The sequence below is a fragment of the Dipodomys merriami genome, unplaced genomic scaffold (genome assembly GCF_024711535.1).
Source record: "Dipodomys merriami isolate MVZ:Mamm:240054 unplaced genomic scaffold, mDipMer1.0.p SCAF_15, whole genome shotgun sequence".
NCBI classification, from domain to species: domain Eukaryota; kingdom Metazoa; phylum Chordata; class Mammalia; order Rodentia; family Heteromyidae; genus Dipodomys; species Dipodomys merriami.
In genome coordinates, this window is record NW_027202826.1 from 29956373 (window position 1) to 29979877 (window position 23505).

At 42.0% G+C, this 23505-nt stretch overlaps 1 protein-coding gene and 1 long non-coding RNA gene across 3 annotated transcripts in view; one reads left to right on the forward strand and one right to left on the reverse strand.

The window, feature by feature from the left end:
• The window catches only part of Usp53 (ubiquitin specific peptidase 53), a 63041-nt gene extending 51925 nt beyond the window's left edge, over positions 1–11116 (forward strand). For both annotated transcript variants that reach the window (XM_070022511.1, XM_070022512.1), the window contains 2 exons: positions 6106–6211; positions 7268–11116. In XM_070022511.1, the coding sequence (XP_069878612.1) occupies positions 6106–6211; positions 7268–8219 (1058 nt within the window). In that variant the 3' untranslated portion in view covers positions 8220–11116. The remainder of the gene's footprint in view (positions 1–6105; positions 6212–7267) is intronic.
• Positions 11117–12076: 960 nt separating this feature from the next.
• On the reverse strand, positions 12077–21629 carry LOC138827016 (uncharacterized). Its single transcript, XR_011371924.1, has 2 exons — positions 21420–21629; positions 12077–14004 (listed from the first exon to the last, which is right to left on the reverse strand). It is a non-coding gene; the product is annotated as an uncharacterized lncRNA (long non-coding RNA).
• Between the last annotated feature and the right edge of the window lie 1876 nt (positions 21630–23505).

Genomic DNA, 23505 nt, shown 5'->3' on the forward strand with positions numbered 1-23505 from the left:
AAGAAGTTAGAAGCGGTGTGACTGAAGAAATGACAGGCTCAGAAGCACATGGGGAGGAGCAGGTGGCACATTCTGATGCACGGTAGTCTGGCATGGAAACCTGGGTGTCAAGAAATGATGCCAAGAGGAATATAGAAGCCTAATGACAGTGAAACTTTGTGCTGTTTTTTAGTCCTACAGGAAGTAGAGAGGCATCAAAGAACCAGGAGAGAGGCGTACTCTACAACTTAGAAAAGACAATGGCAGTATTAGAGGATACATTTTGAGTAGTAGGAAAATACTGAGGTAGATGACTATTAAAACCTAGAAGAGAAAGGATGAGGGCATGGACTAAGGCAACACAAAGGAAAGAGATACAAGGGAAAGAGAAGCCGTTGAGAATCAGTTGGAATGAGGGAAAGGAAGGAAACAGGGACGGCCATAATTAGGCCTTCCATAGCTAGATACACCAGTTACCAAAATAGGAATAGGTGCTATGTTTGTTAAATTTGTTAAATTCATCATCTAGGTGAGTAGATTTTATTGGGTGATCAGGAACATAAGTCGTGAAGATAAGAACGATTGTGGGTTTGGTAACCATGAACACCTAGGGGAATTGAATGCACGGACATAGACAAGATCACCCATGGAAGTCACTGAACAAAAATAGACAAAATAGGGAAACTGGGCTGAGGAAGGGTGGTGAGCCAAAGCTAGAAAGAAGAAGCAACTACAGAAAGATATGAATAGCCAGGAAGGTATAAAAATACAAGAGAGGAAGTTACACAGATAAACCAGAAATGGAGAGGTTTAAGCTAAAGAATGACCAAAGGTGAACTAGAAAAAGGAGTTTAAAGAGGTGGAGAATATGATCAAAATACATTATGTATATGTGTGGAAATAACATAGTAAAAGCCATTACTGTACAAGAAGACACTCTACAAAGGAAATGTACTCATTACTTGACTCATGTAATTGTAACCCCTCTGCAATCTCCTTTATAACTCACAAGTAAATAATCATTTTAAATTCTTACCCAATTTTTATAAAGCATCAATCGGTTTGATTTCACAGTAAGTCATAAAAAAAGTAAGTCATCAGTGATCTAGTAAAACCAGCATTCCAAGAATATTAGAAATAGAAACAAAATTGAGGTAGAGTTGAAGTATTTAGAAGTAAAAGGCCAAATTGTATGAAACTTAACTCTTAAAAAGTTTAGGAAAAGAAGAGGAGAATGTTAAACTAGGTTATTCTGGACAAAAGACCTTTAAGTATTCTTGGTATTTTTTTTTTCTTTAACTTTTTTTTTTTTTTTTTGGTCGGTCGTGGGACTTGAACTCTGGGCCTGGGCGCTGTCCCTCAGCTCTTCAGCTCAAGGCGAGCGCTCTACCACTTGAGCTACAGGGCCACTTCCGGTTTTCTGGTGGTTTATTGGAGATAGGAGTCTCACGGTCTCTCCTGCCCGGGCTGGTTTTGAACCGCGATCCTCAGATCTCAGCCTCCTAGTAGCTAGGATTGCAGGCATGAGCCACCAGTGCCCGGCTTTTCTTTAACTTTTAAACTTTACTGAACCTTTTGAAAAATGGACACTTGGGGCTGGGAAGGTGGATCAGTGGTAGAGCGCTTGCCTTGCATGCTTGAGGCCCTGGGTTCTATTCCTTAGCACCACATAAGCAAAAAGAAAATAGCCGGAAGTGGTGCTGTGGCTCAAGTGGTAGAATGCTAGCCTTGAGCTGAAGAGCTGAGGGACAGTGCCCAGGCCCAGAGTTTAGGCCCCATGACCGGACCCCCCCACAAAAGAAAAGAAAAGAAAAGAAAAATGGACACTTAGGGGGTGCTACTGGTATTTGAACATGGCCTTGTTAAGTAGGCACCTTACTCCCACAGCCGTGCCCCCTGCCCTTCTGCTATAGCTATTTTTTAGACCGCATTTCTTCCCAAACCAACCAAGGGCAAGAAGTTATGACTTGTGGCATTTTTATTTTGTAACATCCCCAAATTGAGGTATCAGACATTTTAGATTATCATATGTTCAATTCTCTCTCCGTTCTTTGTGGAATATGGTCCATGTATCTAGAAATATTTATTTTTAGCCAAGTTTCACGACTTCTCTGAGGTAAATTTTACTTGTATGTATTATATTTATAAACAAGGTCTGTGATTACTGCTATTGAATAATTAGGATTGATCATTATACGAATAAAAATTGTAATGGTTGTCACTATAATTTTGAAATTGAGTGAAGATTGCATTGTCTAGGCCCACAAGTGGGTTTTATTGTGCTCTGAGAGTTTTAAACTTAGGTCATCTTTTCAAATGAAATATTTCAGTTTCTCAAATACTATCCTACCGATTTTTAAAAAATACAGTATCAGAATTAGCATTCAAGTTCCTTGCTTTGCACAGTGAGTTTTCTTGTGTGAGAATTGTTAAAATTGGACTGTGTTAGATTTACAAAGAACTTGGAACCAAAAGGCCGTGTAAAGAACATGAATGTCTGTGTCAGCAGCAGAGAAAATAACACATCTATTTTTAAGCAAGTTGGAATTCTGAAGTCAAAGCCTTTGGCTAAGTGCCTGCTAAAGGCAGATCCATCCAACCTCTGCTGCCGCCTGCTGCCCGTCAGGAGCATGCCTGAGTAATAAAGAATGATTTATTTTTTATTGCTACATTTTTCATTTAGTTGTTTGTTTATTTGGTGCTGGGCCTGGGCAGTGTCCCTCAGCTTCTGTTGCTAAAGGCTAACACTGTACCACCTGAGCCATAGTTCACTTACGGTTTTTGTGTTGGTTGATTGGAGAATCTCACAGACTTCCCTGCTCTGGAGGGCTTCAAATCATGTTTCTCAGATCTCAGCCTCCTAAGTAGCTAGGATGAAAGTAGTTAGACAAAGGATTTACCACTCAACAAATCAGTTTATGAATACAGTACACCTTGATCAATGTCAGTCAGCAGAGGCATATTTCTCATTTCCTCATACCAAATAATAAAAAGATATGTAAATCTTTTTTGCTGCCTCATCAAACACTTAAACTGAGTCTTTTTTTCCTACTTCCAAAGTCCTTTATTGGGCCAGCAAAGCTGTTGTGAGTGAGGTCCCAGTTGTGGGGTCTTGAGCCTGAGGTGTTTATGTTCTTGTTCTGCTGACCGGCTAAGTGGTGAAAGCCTTCACATACTCGCAGCCTTGCTGGGGGCCCCCGACAGGGCAGACATCACCTTGACAATGCCTGAATTCCAGGACTCTCCAATGGGAAAGTTAATCCTTGGAGGTTCTGGGAGCAGGGGTAACTGCCGGCCGGTCTGCTGGCACACATACTAGCTGACCTGGTACATGGCTGGAGGCAACCCCTACCTCCTCAGCCCTCCTCAGAATGGCCTTGCTTTTGTCACTGGGTTCCAGAAGGTCATGGTCGTAGACTAGGTAGATGGCATCCCCAGCCTCACTGCCTTTGATGGGGAACCTCATCAGTGACCACATTCAGGCCTCCATGGTCACTCGGCTTTACCTGCCCTGAGTCTTCATTTTTTAACTTTGATTTTATGTCAATCAAGAATACAGGTCCTAGCTTGGTGCCGGTGGCTCATGCCTATAATCTTAGCTTCTCAGGAAGTCCTCAGGAGATCTGAGGACCTCAGTTCAAAGCCAACCAGGGCAGGAAAGCCCATGAGACTCTTATCTCCAATTAAGCACCAAAAACCAACCAAGCAAACAACAACAACAAAAATCCCAAAGTGGAGCTGGAACTGTGGCTCAAGTAGTAAAGCACTAGACTTGAGTGAAAACAGCTCAGGGACAGTGCCAAGGTCCTGAGTTCAAGCCCCGGGACTAGTACACACACACACACACACACACACACGCACATTTGGGGTCACAGCTTTGATTTATGCCAACAGTTTTATATGTCATTAATGTAAATGTCAACGTACTGAAAACGATCAATTATGTCCTAGTACTGTTATGAAATAGTTTGACTTCATAGACCCTCTGGAAAGGTCTCAAGAGACCTCCAGAACTTCCTTAACATAAAACTACTTAAGTAGAACAATAACACATGGACATTCTGAAAATTGTAGTTTTGTTGTTGTAGAGACATGAGTGAAAAAAAATGGGTGGGTAGTGCGCTGTTCAGAGGGTGATTTGCCAACTCCAAAGTTGCTTCTGTATTCTGTCAGTACCTTAGTGCTTGAGAGAGATCAGCGTAGTGGAGGCTCAGGTCCCTTTTGCTTATTAGCAAAGGAGAAAGTTTCCTGTAGATTTCAGATTCTCAGATATAGAAAGCATTTGCTTTCCCTTGAGGGACTATGAAAAACTGGGATGATGTTAGATATGTTGCTGTAAAAATACATATGTCTTGCCAGGCGCCAGTGGCTCATGCTTGAAATCCTAGCTACTCAGGAGGCTGAGATCTGAGGATGGCAGTTCAAAGCCAGCCTGGGCAGGAAAGGCTGTGAAACTCTTATGTCCAATAAATCACTAGAAAACCAGACGTGGCACTGTGGTTCAAGTGGTAGACCGCTAGCCTTGAGCTAAAATGCTGAGGGACAGTGCTCAGGCCCAGAGTTCAAACCCTGTGACCAACCAAAAAAGGAAGGAAGGAAGGAAAGAAGGAAGGAAGGAGAGAAGGAAGGAGAGAAAGAGAAAAATGCATACATCTTGATTCCCCTTTCTTAGTTTTTATCCTGTGAACTAATTTTTAACTTTTATGGTTTTTCTTTTTAGGTTGGGCCTATTTCAGTTATAATCAGAAAATTAATCTCCTTAAGAGGTTTTAAAAGTTGGAGGGGGATAGTCATTTTTATTAGAGCTATTTTTTTTGAAATTTAACTTTATTGTAAGGATAATGTCATAGGGGTTTACAGTTACATAAGTAAGGTAATGAGTACATTTCTTTTCAAACATTGTTACCCCCTCTATTAGAGTTACTTTAAAGTAACATTTTTAGGGAAATGTCCATATTGCAGAAGTTTTACTCCAAACATTTATCTTGTTGAGGATCTTCCAATGAACTGTCCAAGAAATAGTCTGCAGAGAAAATAGAAGCAGACTGTCCTTTATGTGGAACCATACTGGCCTCAGGCTGTAATCCTAGAAGGAGGGAAGTGGGCAAGAGTGGAAAGGAGAATCTGTGATTTTACAGTCTCCAAGACCTGGAAGTAACAAGGGACAGACTATAAATTAGCATAATTTTCTCAAAAGTCTTTTAGTAAAAATAAATTCACTGGTGCTTATTGTTAAGGATAAGCTAAATAATAAAGAAAGGACACAAGACTTGAGGCACTGGGTTTTATCTCCCCAAAGAGCAAGGACTTGTGAATCATGCAGACCGCGTTCTGCTAGCTCTCATTGTGAGAAGTTACTTGACCTTCTTAAACCTCTGTTGGCTCACCTAAAACATACAGGTGATAGTAATTTCTGTGTAAGTTTGTTGTGAATATTAAATGCAATAATACAACCTTTTACAAGTTGAGTGATTAGTAACTATAATTTAATTAAGAGTGTATATATTCTATATTGCCCTTATACCTTCCCATCTATGTTTACCTCGCTGCATGTTTTGTATAGTTCTGCAAGAATATGCTCACATCCTGGCAAGGCTGACACCCTCACAAAAATGAGAAAATGGAGAACCATTCATCTTGTATAAAAAGGCTTTGGTTCAAAAAAGGTTTTTAAAGGCTGTTATTGTCAATTACATATTGAAAAATTAAAATTTTATTTTTCAGTTGGAAGAGAATCACCTTTTTGCAGGAAACTGTTTAGCTATAAATAGAAATGGAGCCAGATGTTGGTGGCTCACGCCTGTAATCCTGTAGTCAGGAGACTGAGACCTGAGGATTGCGGTTCAAAGCCAGCCAGAGCCCGAAAGTCCATGAGACTCTTATCTCCAATAAACCACTCAAAAAACCGGAAGTGGTGCTGTGGCTCAAGTGGTAGAGCTCTAGCCTTGAGCTGAAGAGCTGAGTGATAGTGACCAGGCCCAGAGTTCAAATCCCATGACCCACAAAAAAAAAAAAGAGAGAGAGAGAAAGGAAGGAAGGGAGGGAGGGGGGAGGGAGAAAAGAAAGGAGGGAATAAGTGCTACAAGATAATTGAAATGATTTTGTTTTCTTCCTCTCCTTTCCCAGTGTCCACCCCAGGCTTTAGAAAAGAACTGAAAGACTTGGAGATTAGCTGTAAATCTCATGAGCTCCACCCAGAATCACATCTACAAATAAATCATTTGACAAAAAGGTAACCATAGACATACTCATAATACTCTGGTATTATAGGAACTCTGTTGATCAGAAGGGCATAAATTACTACCCTGAAAGCAATGGTCTCATCAAGTCTGTGTTGCTGTCAGTCATTAATAGGACCTGGCCCCTAGGGTAGAGAATCTACAAAGGGCCACATCAGTAACTCACTGTTGTAATACAACAATGTAGTAGTAGTGAAGGGGTCTCTCCACTGTCCAGAGCAGGAGGGACTGTGTTCCAACTATCCAATCGATGCCTGAAGGCACAGTGTACTAAGCCCTATATGGAGTTTTCCCATCATCTCTACGTACACTAATTTGATGTTTTCTCCAACCAGCACTTATTATTCTCTGTGGCCACAACTTTTATAATTAGAGATGTGACACCAAACTCTATTCCATTGCCTTTTAACACTGTAATGTGGGTAAGGAGATGTTTTAGGAGATTAACTTGTTTGCTTGTACCATTTCCCTTACATTCTATGCCATATTTTACCACAAAGAGGTATAATTTCAGGGTTTTATTTTTCATCTGAGATAAGTTTTTAAATTCCATTTGCAATTACTGGATTTGAAATGTGGAAGGCTCTGGTTGTGGTAGAGCACATGCTTAGCAGACACAAGGCCACGGACTCACTGCTCAGCAACACACACACACACACACACACACACACACACACACACACACACACACACACACACACACACACACACACACACACACACACACACACACACACACACACACACACACACACACACACACACACACACACACACACACACACACACACACACACACACACACGATGAGCTATGATTCTAATAATAATGTTTCTGGTATGATACATTTGTGTATCCTGGCAGCCATGTTTGGTTGAGAGAAAGCTGAACATGTTAGTCACTACAAAATACTTCCCATTTCTGTTTACGATGAAGAAATAATATAAACCACATATTGGGAAAATCAAAGTACAAGTCAAGTGTTTGCTTTCCCCAGTTTTGCCTCTTTGCATCTGGTATTTTAGCTTTATTTTATTTTCACATACCAGGCCACCCACCAGTGAAACCAGTGAGAAGTTACCTCCTTCATACAGTCCACACATCCTCAAGGACCCTGCTGTGAGAGAACATGTCCACCAGCCAGAGGAACAGAAACTGGAAAAACTAAATGGAAGCAGATTTTCTGAATGGCTTCCTACAGAAAACTCTGAGAGAACGAGTTTGCCATTCCAGGTTGGTGATGGTTCTGTGCCTGGAAAGAGAGTGAACAGCAGTGAAAGAGTGTCTCCATCTTCATTGTGTTCTGCACACTTGAGAACTGTAGGGCTAAAGCCAGATACTGCTCCCCTTGTCCTACAACAAAACACAATAGAACCATGTTCTGCTGAGAACTCTGTCTCCAAGGAACACACAACTCATTCAACCTGCAGGTCTGAGGTTGCTCAGATGCCAAAATTTTGCCAGAATCAACCACCCCCTTTGCCACCAAAAAAATACACTATACCCATTGTGCCACAGTCAGACAAAAACGAGTCTCTACCTGATGTGAAGCATACAGAGGGGTTGAAAGCAAATTCCTCTCATCTTTCAACGCACAGTTTACATACAGCTTCAGAAACCAGCTTTGAAGTGAGTTCACAGAAGAACAATGAAAGATGTCAAGAAACAATCCAATCCAAACAGGGTGGCAGCAACACAACCAACCACTCCTCTGCCTCTTCAGCTAGTGACTTTCAGGCAAACTCGGGTGCAGCCGTTGATGCCTTTTGCCAACCAGAACTAGACTCTAGAGTTGCATGCCCAAATGAGACAATATCATTAACCACCTATTTTTCCGTCGATAGCTGCATGACTGATACATACAGACTGAAATACCATCAAAGACCCAAGCTCTGTTTTCCAGAACTTCCTTCCAGGGAAGGACCTGTGTTGCGTAATAGTCTTGGTTCAAGCTGTCCTTCTGAGCAAAGCTATACACCTAGCATACATTGTAATAGATAAATGATCAAATCGGCCAGCATCTGCTGCTCCAAGGCCATTATACCAACTGACCAAATCTAGTAATTTACAAAATCAAATTCATGGCATTTAAAAAATCCTTGATCACTTTATATACAGATAGTTGATGATCCATTTATGGGATATTTTAGAAACTTTTTCTGAGTATCTTGGCATGCTTTGAAAAAAAACAAAACAAAATAGGAAATCAGGGAGTATATTGTAATTTGTTTGCTGTATGGAATAGCTGAGTAAAAATGACATTTGTCCCCCCTGTCATGTGGCTAAGAGATCTATAAATATTTAGCCAGTACCCATATGTAGGTTGGCAAATGACACTAATTGAAAAGTGCTAGGTGGAACCTGGTTTGTCTGTCTAGTCAAAGCAGTATTTGCTTTTTTGCAGAGCACTTTCTAATGGGTAACCAGAAGAGGGCTGTACCCATTTATTTTTGACTTCTGTGAGAGTCTATCACATGACCCCTTCAAGTGTCTTAAAAAATAGTGGACCCATGGAATCTATAGCTTTTGGGAAGGAATGCCTTAATGATGAACAATTTCTAAATTAACAACACTACCATGTTAGACAGAACTTGTGTTTGCTCCTACTTTTTTCTTTAGAATATCTAGTTAACATAAATTAGGCCTTTGACAATATGTATTTACAAATATAACTTCAGCCATGTAAGCTAAAAGGTCAAAATACTTTTAACGTATTTATTTATCTTGTTACATTATTTTTCTAATTTTATATGAAATGTAAAAGTTTTTATTTTGGTTTGGTTTACTTTGGGCTGCTAATATTTACCAGTGTTAGGAATCAATCTTGGGTCCTCTGAGGGATTGACTCAGAAATTGCCTGAGTTTTCTCTGCTCTAGTCTTATTTGCTTAAAGGTTGTCAATTAAATTTACTATTTGATTTTCTACGTTAAATTTTATAGAGAGCTTTATTTAAACACTTAATTCATTTAAACTTCTTTCACATTTTTTTCCTTCAAACAAATCACTATTTTATTCCAACTACCTTCACAGAGAGAATTTACCAGTGAAAATGTCATTTAAATGGCCTTAATTCAATAACTCTCATTTTATTTTGTAATAGACTGATAAATTGTGATTTACAATAGTTTTATAATGTCTCTCCAGAGAATTAAGCTACAGGATAAATGCTTTCTTTACATTCCAATGTGGATAAATTTCATAAGTATAACTTTGTAATCAATAAACTAATAAATTTAGTATCTTCAATTCCATAAACGGTGATCAAATGTCCCAAAATGTGTTTATAAACCTCCCCCAGCTATCAGATCCTTGCCAAATTCTATCTTTAACCTACCTTTAACTTTTAACTTTTTGCTAGCCTTTTCTAATTCTTAACACTTGGTGATTATGTTTTTATTCTCTTAATTTAGAATTATTTGAGCATCAGCTAAATTTTATCTTTTAAGAGTATTTTTCAGTTTTTAGTACAGAGTTTGTAAATACTATAAAGTCTGTAAAATTTTATTTGAAATGTCTGGTTTTTTGTTACTTTCATAATGTAAAATACTAGAAAATATAGGCATCAGGTATTTTTATTAGCTTTCAGAAACTTTCTGTGTAGATTTTTGTTTTCTCATTTCTGTTTGGTCACTATGTCTAGTTGGAAATGCATTATTTGAAACACTTCAACAAATTATATGTTTAACAGCTGTTTCATAAATTTATCACTTCAATTCCACATAAAGTAGAAATGTCTGATTTTGCCTTTCCAGGTCAAAGCCTCCTGAATTATGCAATTTAATGCATACACAAAGTAGAAACTGACCATTTTCTTTTTAATGTTGCTTCAACACTCCAAATACAGATTCAGTAGATTGTCATTTATATGTAAACTGCATTTTTGTACTTCTAGGGTGCTTATTTATTATTGCCATCTGTTACAAACTTCAGCCTTTTAAATAATGCAACCAACAGTTGTTCTGTTTCAAAAACTTCGGAATATATTCCTGTGAAATGAGTTTCTTCTGGTTCAGTTAAGATAAATTAAAGTGAATTATAGTTGACCTTTTCTTTCTGTTCATAAACTGTGACCCACTCCTACTTGAACTTTCACTGATCATAGAACATTGTCATGGGGTATTAAGAGTTAAGCCCCTTCTGAGTCTAAACTGTAGCTCCTAAAGAAATTGACACTTTTTAGAGACAGATAGGCTGTACAATATTTAGCATTCCTCATGTCTACCTTTCTGCTGTATTAAAACAGCCTTAAAGGATATGTAAGTAACTGAGCCTGTATTTTTTCTAGTAAAACTATCAATATTGAAATCTGGATTGCATGTAATTTTGACATATTCTGAAAGCCTTGATTTTTTTTTCCCCCAATCATTTCAAAACACACAAACCATTCTTTTTCAAAGTCCTGCCTTATAAAATATGGGTAATGCTGTGCATAAGTGACACATGCTTGTAATCCTAGCAAGGAAAGTCTGTGAGACTGTTAGCTTTTTACCAAAAAGCTAGAAGCAAAGAAACAGTGTGTCACAAGTGATAGATGCCAGCCTTGATTGAAAAAGCTAAGGGACATTACCAGGCTCAGAGTTCAAACCACAGTACCAGTGCAAGAAAAGAAAGGTGAAGGTACTGAGCCAAATTTAGCCCACTAGCCCTGATTTGATTTTGTCTTAAGTACAATTTACATTTAACACACAACATAAATATCTGGTTTTGATGGAGTCCCACGTTGTCTCTTAAGGAGTAATTGGAGCTCTAAACCTTTCAAGTTAATATACCCCTAAAAACTGTTCCTTACAACTGCTAATATGCCAGTTCATTTCAAAATATTATTTCATCTATATGAAATCAAGTATGTGAAATTTCTATCAGAATCTATCTGATTAAAATCATTTCAATTACCCTTGATGTTTGTTGTCACAAGTTTTTATCTTTTCTTGTTTTCATTCAGGTACTTCTAAAAGCCTTCAAAAGTATAGTCAATGTAAACAGTTCACTAAAAAGTGGCCCAGTTCGATGGCACAGGAAAAGATCCAACAGTCACACCATTACGGTTTACAGTCACCCATTTATGTGTGAGGATTCCCCAGAGAAACAGGATATATACACAAAAAGAAATTGTAAGGAATGAGGTCATGTGACTATTGAGGTTCCTAAGTCCCTGTTCTGCCCACTGTAAGCCAGAAGCCCTGGAAACAGGAATGCCTGTGAATCAGGGCTCCCGTCCAAGTTTGAAGGCCCACGAATCAAGAGAACCAGTAAAGGCATCCTGGCTCAAAGAATTTGTGTGTTTCTATTTCAACTTCGCCCTGAAATGATTGGATGAGGCTTACCCATACTGAAGACTGCATCTCTTCTGCACTTTTAGGTTCTGCTTATCTTCTGCTCTCTTCCAGAAACACTCTCATGGAAATACCTACATATAAATGTTTCACTAGCTTTCTCTGATCCCTTAGCCCAAACTCTACATCTTCACTGTACTCTCTGATAGTTGGGGCTGACTTTAACCTCAAATGGCAGTACAACTTTTTAAAGCTATTTTAAAGTTTTTAAAGCTATGTGTACCAGGTACACATTGCTCACATATGTAATCCTAGCTACTCAGGAGACCGAGAGCTGAAGACGAAGGTTCAAAGCCAGCTCAAGAAGTCTGTGAGGCTCTCCAATACACTACCCCCCAAAAATGCTGGAATGGGAGCTGTGGCTCAAGTGATAGGGCACTAACTCTTAAGCAAAAGAAAAGATGCTCAGGGATAGTGCCCTAAATCCTTAGTTCAAGCCTCGGGAGCAGCACACACAAAAAATAAGCTATGCATGAACTACTAATTTACCTTTCACCACATGACAGAATAAAACCAAACACAGCTACAGTACATAAGTCCAAAGTTTATTAGAGGAAATGACCAGCAAACAATGCAAAAACAGGCCACACAATCTGGTTAACTCCAGCTCTAGAGTTGCTTTAGAGTCTAGATTCTTAGCCACAATTTTCACAAAAGGTTCTCTTGACAAATGCAACCATACTATAAAGACATTATTAAGCTGCTTATAGTCAGTAAGCCAATTATAATCCTGCAAAACGGCCAGGTACAGTACAGATGAATACCTGTAATTCTAACCACTCAAGAAATACAAGCAGGAAAATCCAGATTCAAGGACAGCCCACTTAGGGACCTTATTTCAAAAGTAAGCGTGGGTGGTGGTATGTGTTTATGGCCCCAGCCAGCTGGGTAGAAGAGAATCAAGGTCTGATACCAGACCCCCCCCCCCCCCCCCCCGGCAAAAGAAAAACCTTGGTATCTGGTTAAGTGGTGGGAACTGACCTATTAAGCTTGAGACTGAGTTCAAATCCCAGTGCCACAAAAGAAAAAATATCCTCCAAAATAAATTTCAGACCTGATTCTAGCCATGAGCCATTTGGAAAGGTAGGGAATGTACAGTTTACTGGATCTTATGCCTTGATCGTAAAGGAATAGCTCTCAAATATTTATGATTTCAACTACAAAAGCCATTGTATAAAACCTTCAGGGCCAATAGAAATAACTCCCAAAGTGTTTATAGAAGCTTCTTTGGGAGTGAGGCCCTTCTGATTAAATGTTAGCTGACTAACCAGGAATGTGAATTCTTTCTTGTTAAAATTTTTTTTCAATTGTAAAAAGAAAATACCTAGTGGGAAAGTAAACTTTATGAAGGCAGGGATTGGATAGAAGTGATATGGAATGAGTGGAATGAGTAAACACCACAAGGCATTGTGCAAATATTTTTACTACAAGCATACTTAAGATACAAATAAAAGCCAGGCAGTGATGATTTCACACTTACAATCCTAGTTACTCAGAAGGCTGAGATCTGAAGACTCGGCTTCAAAGCCAACCCCAGGCAGGAAAGTTAAAAAGACTCTTGTCTGGGAGAGTTAAAGAGACTCTTATCTCCAATAAACTTAAAAAACAAAACAAAATCACTAGAAGAGGTGTGGCTCAAGTGGTAGAGTACTACCCTTGAGCAAAAAAAGCTCAGGGACCGCACCTATGCCCTGAGTTCAAGCACAGGGATCAGAAAAATTTTAAAGGTAAACTGGGTTAGAAACATACAATGCTATTTTAGGAGGTTTAAAGGAAGGGACTGTGGTATGAGGATACGTTCCATAGTTTTCCACTACTATAAATCTTATTACTTTCTCAATGACTATATCTCACCGTCAACCAAGATTGTTTTTTACCCAAGTCTCAATGTCAGAGATCACTACAGTGAACACAGGTGGCCTCTATTTGCAGTTACCTTTTGTGTTATTTATATATAGCTAGATAGCGAGAGGTTATATATAAATTTCTAGACAACCTACAATACTGGTTTCCTCTCTCAAAAATATTTGACTTGCTTTCGAACAAGTTACTTTTGAATATTTCAATACCTCATTTCAATGCACGTATTATTTGCACAGAGAAAACATTGATCAACCCTTAAAATGTTAAAAGAAAAACTATACTTTTTAATGAATATATCAAACCTCTAAGTACAAATTTTTTTTTAATTTGGTGCCTTGGAAAGTCATCAGATATTTGAAGAGTTTTTTAAACATGAACCAATGGGTCTAATTTTAAAAATGTAGCTGTGAAAAAGAGTCCTGTTATTACTCATTTGAGAGTTTGTTTTCCAAATGAGTGAACAAAATGCATACAAGTTCCCTCGGAGTGTGAAATTCTGCTGCCATGAAATCCTTCTTCATGCAAGAAGTTTGTTGTTTCCAGAATTTGCTTGACTTCTTGAGACATCTTGATATAACAGCAAGCCAGTCTGCAAAAAGCAAGCATTTATGAACATTGGAACCCTTATGCCAAAGTTTGAAAATCTTCATTATCTTGGTGACTTGATGTACCCTTAAAGGACTGACACAGATGAGAAGGGAAAATAACAGGCTTTGACCATGTTTTTCACATTTGTATTATTTACGAAGAACAACAACAACAAAAAGATCAGGTCATCAAAAAAAAAAAAATCATTCAAGATCTCTGTCTCTACCAAAAAATGAGGTGGAGGTAAAAACTAAAATGGCTTGAAAGAGAAATTTATAAAAATACTCATCCCTTTCACTGCCCTCCCAATTCAACCTTCTGCCTTCTATTCTACCATACCACCCAAGGAATTCATGGACAGTGATGCTTAAGCTACTCAAATTCTTCCCAAAGAGGGAGAGTTTTACTTCATCTTTCCCTTTTTGGATCCTCTTTATGTTTGCATCTTGTCATACTGCTGTAGCTAGGCATTCTAATACTAAATTGAAGAGCAGTGGAGAGAGTGGACAACCTTTTCTCGTTCCTGAGTTTAGAGGAAATGGCTGTAGTTTTTCACCATTAAGGACTGCACTCCCAAATTACTCCAGCTGATTCAAAACTTTGGCAAAGTAGCAGGGTATAAAATTAACCATCAAAAATCAATGGCTTTTCTGTATGACAACAATGAGAAGAGCACGGCTGAAATGAGGAAAGCAACTTTTTTTTGTAATAGCCCCACAAAAAAATAATGTATCTAGGAGTTAACTAAAGACGTGAAGGACCTTTACAATGAAAAATTTTAAAACCTGAAAAAGGAAATCAAAGCAGAACTTAGAAGTGGAAAAACCACCCATGCTCCTGGATTGGAAGGAAACATCATGAAAATAGCAATACTATCCAAGGCTATCTTCAAATTCAATGCGATACCTATCAATATTCCAACCTCATTCTTCAAGGAAATAGAAGAAGCAATCCAAAACTTCACATGGAACAATAAAAGACCCTGAATAGCAAAAACAATCCTTAACAGAAAGAATAGTACTGGAGTATTATTAGTACCAAATTTCAAACTACTACAGAGCCATAGTAATCAAAACAGCTTAGTATGGGCACAAGAACAGACCAGAAGACCAATGAAATAGAACTGAAAACCCAGAAATGAACCTACAGACCTATAGCCACCTACTCTTCAATAAGGGAGCTAAAATACTAGAAGAAAGACAGCCTCTTTAGTAAATGGTGCTGGCAAAACTGGTTAATCACCTGTAGAAAACTAAAGCTAGATCCTTCTATATTACCCTGCATAGAATCAACTCCAAATGGATCAAAGACCTTGAAGTCAAAGCAGACATTACAGGACGGAATAGGAGAAACCCTAGGTCTCCTTGGCACAAGCCGAAGTTTTCTTAATAGAGACCCAGAAACACAACAAACCAAAGAAAGGTTGGACAAATGGGATTGCATGAAACTGCAGAGCTTCTACATGGCAGAGGGCATAGCTAGCAAGATCAATAGAAAGCCCATAGATTGGGAGATCTTCACTAGCCATATAATGGACAAGGGTTCCATATCTAAAATATACTTGGAACTCAAAAAACTAAATCTCCCAACAACAAATCCTCAAAGAAACAATTGCCGGATAAATAAGTAGGCTAAAGAGTTAAGGAGAAACATTTCCAAAGAGTAAATAAGAATGGCCAATAGACACATGAAGAAATGCTCAACCTCTCTAGCCATAAAAGAAATGCAAATCAAAACAACATTGAGATTCTATCTCACCCCAGTTAGAATGGCTATAATCAAGAATTTTAATAACAGATGCTGGAGGGGATGTGGACAGAAGGGAACCCTACTGCATTGTTGGTGGGAATGTAAACTTGTTCAACCACTTTGGAAAGCTCTATGGAGGTTCCTCAAAAGACTCCACAAAGAGCTCCCCTATGACCCAGCAATCCCACTTTTGGGCATTTACCCAAACGATCACAAACAAGGCCATACTAAGGCTACCAGCACAACCATGTTTATTGCAGCATTATTTACCATAGCTAAGATATGGAACCAAACCAGATACCCCTCAGTAGATGAATGGATCAAGAAAATGTGGTATATACATATACAATGGAATTCTATGCTTCCATCAGAAAGAATGACATTGCCCCATTTGTTAGGAAATGGAAAGACTTGGAAAATATCATAGTGAAATAAGCCAGGCCCAAAGAAATATAGGTCCCATGGTTTCCCTTATTTGCAATAACTAGTATATCTGGGACAAGTAGAAAAGGTCAAAAGCTATGTACATATGACCATATAAGATGATGTTAAGCAAAATGAACCCCAAGATAGGGACACAAATTTTTTTTTTCTTTCTTGCTACTGTTTCTATAATGTACCTTGTGATTATTTTTTGTTTCTTTGTGTGTTCCTTCCCCACCATATAAGCCCTGTTTTCACTGTTTTTGATGTTGGTACCCTGCATCTTGTATATACACTTCTCTAATTTGGGGAGGGAAAGGGAAAAAACAAAACGATTAAATAGGGATACAGGTTGACCCATTGTAACAATGAGACGTACAAGACACTATGATGAAAACGAACTTTACAACCTTGGTAGGGGCGGGGGGCATTGCTGTGGAGGTGGGAGGGAAGGGATGGTAGGGGAAAAACAAAGGAGGAGGCAACAATGCTCTATAGGAAATGTACTCATTACCTTGCTCATGTAACTGTAACCCCTCTGTACAGTATTTTTACAATAAAAAAACGTACCAAAAAAAATTCTTCCCCAAAATGTAGGGGCTGGAGAGAGAAGACCACAACTGTCCATCAAGAAGGGCAAATGGGTGGGTGCTAACGCTGCAGACAGGGTCCTGTAGCTGCTGAGGAAGGCCAGGCGCCAACTCTCGCAGTGCTCACCTTCTCTTCCTCATTCAGTATACCTGTGCTGGCGGGTATGCTTTGCACCAAAGCAGACATTCGGTTCTAACCACAGCTGTGACATGTGCTTGTACTCAGAAAAACCACTGTCCAAAAGTCATCTTCAGCTGCTACTGACCTTTTGTGTTTTCTGAGGAAGTTAATATGCTGCTTGTGTGACTATAAAACTGGGTGACCAAGATCTTGGCCATTGGTTTATCAGCCAGCCTACTTGGTCCTTCCAACCCCATGTTTTGTCTTTTGTTCCCTTCCCTCCCCACCAGTCTCTTCCAGGTTCTGGAGTAGTCTGTATCCCGCCAGTGGGACATGAAAACAAGGCTATACAAAGGAGTCAGTTGAAGAAACCTGCACTTGATGCGTGAGTGAGTGAGTTGAGAAGGTAAGGGCTGGAGGGAAGAATGGGGCAAAGTGCGAGCAGGGGGTGGGAACTCTTCACTGAAGTTCTGACCTCACACTGTGTCATGGGCAGACTGTTTGTCCTTGCTTCTCAGAGGAGGGGACTGCTAGCCTGGACACCTGGGAGAAGGTGGCGCTGTGACCAGCCTCGCTGTCCTGCCAAGGGTCCTCTACAGGTGCCTACTAAACCTTGCTCTTTGTGCAATATAATTCAGGATCGTCTTGAACCTCCACAACTTGAATTATCCAAAGGGCTCTTCAGAAGGAGGCCTCCACCACTCTCTTGAGAGCTTGGAAAGGTTTTCGATAGGTGAGGCTGCGCAGAGGCCTTGTCCCCCATTGATCCTGGGGAATGTGTCTCTGCTGCGGTGGACGGTGACTTGGAGCACAGAAGAGGGAAAGGAGTTCTCTACGTCTTAGCCCTATAGCCGGGATGTCCCTTTGCAAACAGCTTTACCTAAGGCTTAGGCAGGGGGCCATAGGGGCACAGAGGACAGATCAAAGGATTGCAGTGCCCTACCACCTGGGAAGAGAGAGGCAGCATGAGCGCAGGACCAGCAGGACGATAGACTGCACAAGCCAGTTCCCCTCGAGACTCGGGAAGAACTGAGAAGGCCAGGCTTGGTGCAGAGCTCCTGGGGGCTGTAGAGGCCTCGCCAGGGACGCCCTGCCCCGGGCCGACTAGAGGACCGTGCTTCCTGCCTGCTTATTTGGTGATGTCTTTCTGCTTTGGAAATCAGAACCGGCAGCTGAGCAGGCTGAAAGAAAGCAGTCCTAGCATAACGCTGCCTGTAGGAACAGTAGGGAGAACGGGACTTACCATGAAAGGCTTACAAGTATTTCCTGGATTAATAGATTCTGACTATGAGGGTGAAATGAAGATAGTGATACAAACTATTAAAAATATAATGACCATCTCTCCCAAGACAATATTGGCTCAACTAGTTCCATGACCATTATACCTAATACAGGGAAAGTGTATAAAACCTAAGAGGGGTACTCGAGGTTCTGGATCCTCTGACCATGATTATTGGGTTCAGCAAGTAAGACAGGAACCCCTGAACTGATTTTACACCGTAATGAAAAGGCATTCGAGAGACCCTTGATAACCGATGGTTTCCATTGTTTCCAGCCATCACTGGCCAGCTGCATGGCTGCTGTCACCTGCTGTCACACAGTTATAGGAGATAGGACAAAGTAACTCGCCTCAACAAAGCGCTCAATATTTTCCTTGGAAAGAAGATGAGGGGCACACTGAAATATCCCACCCATATGTTCTTCCTGGCTTGCCTGTTAATCTCTGGGGTAGGGACATTCTGAAGGAAATGGAAGTCCTGCCTATGAACCCCACTGATGTCAAAAATACGATGTTAAAACGGAACTATGATCCTAGACAAGGACTGGGCAAACGAGGCCAAAGCAGAAAATTTCCTGTTTGATCAAAAGACCAACAGATTGGGATTAGGCTTGAAAGTTTTCAGGAAGAGCCCTGATGTTTCCTGCCATCCAACCCTTGATTGCTGATTCCATTACTTTGGCTTTCTAAGGAACCTGTGTGGGTGGACCAGTGGTCCCTTACACGTGAATTAGTTCAAGATCAGCTAAAAGCAGGACATATGGAACCTACCAGTAGTCCATGGAATAACCCTATTTGCTTAATAAAAAAAAACAAATCTGGTCAATGGAGACTTATACAGGATTTAGAGCAATTAATACTATAATAAAAATAATGGGTCCCTTACAGCCAGGTTTGCCATCTCCAACTGCTATTCCCTTGAAGTTTTTCTTATTATTGATCTTAAATACTTGGTTTTTTTTGTTGTTGTTGTTTGCTTGCTTTTTAACTATTCCTCTTCACCCTAAGGATTGCCCTCAATTTGCTTTTAGTGTTTCAAGCATGAATTGTCAAGCACACAAACAATGATACCATTGCAAAGTCTTGCCTCAGGGCATAGCTTAGCCCCACTTTGTGACAAGTTTATTGCTGCTGTGTTTCAGCCTTTTAGAGAAGCCTCTCCTGCATTACATGGATGATATTCTCCTGACTCATTCGAATCCAAAATTATCAGGGTTTGTTTTACAGTTTTAAAGCAACATCTTTGTTTTGTGGGCCTGTGTATTGTTGATGAAAAAACTCAAGTTTCATCTCCCTTTTCTTATGTGGGTCATATTATATCTGAAACAACAATGCGCCCTCAGATACCTGTAATAAATACCTGTATTAAAAACTAATCATTTAAGAACTTTAAATAATTTTCAAAAATTGAGAGACAGAAATTGGATTAGACTTAATCTAAAGTTAACCATCGGTGACTTTAAGCCATTGTTTGACATGCTCTGGGGACCTGATCCTACTTCCAAAACCAGAGCTGACACCAGAAGGTCACAAGGCCTTACTTAACCAAGAATGCATGGCACTCATTTAACTTGAATTGATGATATTGAGCCTATCTATCTAGTTGTTTTACCCACAGATTATATGCCCATGGATTTCTTTGGCAACATAGAGTGGCTGTTTCTTCCTGTACCTGGAACTCATGTCCTTTTACTTCATCACCATTTAATTAGCAAGCTCATGGTGAAGGGCCAGCAGAAACTGTGTCAACTAGTGTCAACTGACCTTGCTATTCATCCTCACACTCAGTTGCAGGTGCAGTGGCTTTATGAATCCTCACAGCCTTGGCAGATGGCCCTGGCAGCCTTCACAGGCCTTCTTTCTTCTCATTATCCTCCTGATAAACTATTGCAATTTTTTTAAGGTTACACTTTTTATTTTCCTAAAAATAATTCTTTTCTCTCCTCTGCCCTCTGTGCTTACAGTGTTTACGGACAGATCCAAGGAAGGAACTGTTGCCCTTAATGAAGTTCTGTCCACTTCTGTGCAGAGTTGAGTTGGTTACTTTGGCCTTTTCCCTGCTTCCTACCACATCCTTTGATCTTTATTCTGATAGTATTTGCATCAAGTACTATTAACCATTGAAATGGCTCTGATTAGTCCAACAACAGATGAAGAGCCATGTCCTGTTTCATCAGTTACAAGTGATTCAGAAAAGGACTTGTCCCTGTTATGTGGGTCATATTAGAGCACATTCTCTTTCACTGATTGGCAGAAGGCAATGTTGTGACTGATGAAGCCACACATGCCCTGGTAGCTGCTAATCTCGAGGATGTGCTGCAATCACATATCTTACATATCATCAAAATGCCGCATCTTTGAGCTAACATTTCACCTGCCCGCCAAACTGTGTGGTGCTGCACTGCTTGCGAGGCTGAGCTCTGGGGACTGCAGTTCGAAGCCAGCCCAGACAGGAAAAGCCATGAGACTCCTTATTCTAACCTGCAAAAAGCTGGACGTAGAGCTGCAGCTCAAGTGATAGGGCATGCCAGCCTTGAGTTTTGAAAAAAAGGCAAGGAAGAATGCATGTTCAAGCTCCCTAAGTAAAATAAAATTAAACTAAATACATTACAGGGAATCTGATCCTGAGGAACTGTGCTCCCAGAAAAGTGCTGCGAAGTGGCTAGGTGAGGGGCTGTCCACCGGATTGTGGGTGTCAGGCTCACCAGGTAGGAGTATCTGGATCACAACAGAAAGCCAGGGAGGTAGAAATTGCACACCTGGCTCGGAGCGGACGTCATCCCGTCTGGCCATCGCCTTTCTGACTAATCACCTGTTTCTGTGACCAGTCGGTATAAAGCCCAGGGAACTGAGCTGCTTTCTGGCGCTAGCCTGGTTCGGGTCGCTGGCAATACATGTCCTTTATCCTCTCTAAAAAGGTGTCTCGATCTCTTGCGGGTCTGGGTTGCCGGATCAAAATAATGGATCGTTTCTCCAGTGCCTTCCTGGTGGTGCAGAGACTCATTCCCAGGGGGTTGCAGCGGGAACTATTAATTCGATCACGATGAAGCCGAGCTCGCTCGCTCTCGATGCCTTCCCGGAGACTCGGGGGGTGGGGGGGGCAGGTCCTCCCCGCGGGTCCTCCACCGTCCCCCCGAAACCCCGCCAAGGCCAGCACCACCTCCACCAGGGCAGCCCGGGGCGCCCCAGAAATCTTCAGGGAGGACACTAAATAAAGGAGCACACGGTCTCCCGCGTGTGCTGGGGACACTCACCAGGGCAAGAGATAGAAGAACACGAACAGCATCACGTCCAGGAGGATGAAGAGCCACAGGTCCAGCCAGTACGAGTGCTTCGGGACGCCGTTGGGGCCGGCCGGAAGGCGCTCCAGGTGGTTCAGCCCCGGGGCTCCGGCCGCGGCCCCCGGGCCCCGCCGCTCCCGGGCGCCGTGGGGTCGCTCCGCCGCCGCTGCCGCGCCCCGCTCCATCGCGCCCGGCCGTCCGCGCTGCGTCTGCCTCCGCGGCCGAGCCCGGCTCGCACCTGCCGCCCCGCTCGCACCTGCCGCCCCGCGCCGCGCGCAGCACCGGGTGGAGCCAGACGCCTACGTCGTGCGTGGGCTCCGCACGACCCCCCCCACAGCCCCGCCCAGCGCGCAGGCGCTCCAGCGCCCAGCCGCCGTGACAGACAGCAGGGCTGGAGGCCCGGACCAGGAAGTAAGGCGCGGCCGCTTCGGTGAGGATGCGAGGCGGGTTCGTCCGGTTTGGGGGGGAAAAGCGCTTCCTACGACCGGAAGTCACTTCCCTGTTGCGGTTTCTGGTCCGGTGACGGTCGCGGTCTGGTCCTCCCGCCACCGCTTCCCTCCGGATACTTGGGCCAGCGCGTCCCAGAAGGTCCGCCTGGTTGGGGGGGGGGGGTGGTGGTGGTGGTGTGTGTGTGTGTGTGTGTGTGTGTGTGTGTGTGCGTGGTCTTGGTGTGTGTGTGTGTGTGTGGTCGTGATGGTGGTGGTGTGTGTGTGATCTTGGTGGTGTGTGTGTCATCTTGGTGGTGTGTGTGTATGTGATCTTGGTGGTGTGTGTGTGTATGTGATCTTGGTGGTGTGTGTGTGTGTGTGATCTTGGTGGTGTGCGTGTGTGTGATCTTGGTGGTGTGTGCGTGTGTGTGTGGTCTTGGTGGTGTGTGTGTGCGGGTGTGTGTGGTCTTGGTGGTGTGTGTGTGTGTGTGGTCTTGGTCTTGGTGATGTGTGTGTGTGTGGTCTTGGTGATGTGTGTGTGTGGTCGTGATGGTGGTGTGTGTGTGTGGTCGTGATGGTGGTGTGTGTGTGTGGTCTTGGTGATGTGTGTGTGTGGTCATGGTGGTGGTGGTGTGTGTGGTCGTGGTGGTGGTGTGTGTGTGTGGTCTTGGTGATGAGTGTGTGTGGTCTTGGTGATGTGTGTGTGTGGTCTTGGTGATGTGTGTGTGTGTGGTCGTGATGGTGGTGTGTGTGTGTGTGTGTGTGTGGTCCTGGTGATGTGTGTGTGTGGTCATGGTGGTGGTGGTGGTGGTGGTGTGTGTGTGTGTGTGTGTGTGGTCGTGGTGGTAGTGGTGGTGGTGTGTGTGTGTGTGTCGTCTTGGTGATTGTGTGTGTGTGGCCATGGTGATGGTGGTGGTGGTGTGTGTGTGTGTGTGGTCTTGGTGGTGTGTGTGTGGTCTTGGTGATTGTGTGTGTGTGGTCATGATGATGTGTGTGTGTGTGTGTGTGTGTGTGTGTGTGTGTGTGTGTGTGTGTGTTTGGTCTTATAGGTACCTCATTGGAGCAAATGTAGGAGTAATTCAAAAAGCCAGGCGTCAAGGACTCACTCAGGCCTGTAATCCCAGCTACTCAGGAGGCTGAGATCTGAGGATGAGGGTTGAATCCAGTAAACTACAAAATTTCAGAAGTGGAGTTGTGGCTGCAGAGGTAAAGTGACAGCCTTGGGCAAAAAGTTAGGGCCGCCCAGACCTTGAGTTTAAACCCAGGGGCTGTAGTAGGAAGACCCCTACTCAGGCAGGCAAGACCCCCCCTAGTGTCCGGAGTGACAGAGCCCACACAAGGAAGCTGTTGACAAAGAAGCAACTCTATTGAGAAGGTTCCTACACTGACCAGCCAGGGCCGCAGCACACAAGCTGGGGAGGTGATACTTTGACTCCAAGCGGCCCCCACGCTTTGGTGTTTAAAGGCAAAATCCATGAGGTCAAGCCTGATCACGCGCAGGTGACCAATGGGATCATAACCCACACAAAGGATTGTACAGTCATACCAGACCACACGCAGGTGGCCAATGAGGTTACAGTTTGTAATGGCTGTTTAAACCAGCCTATCACCTTGGTTTAAAATGGTTCTAC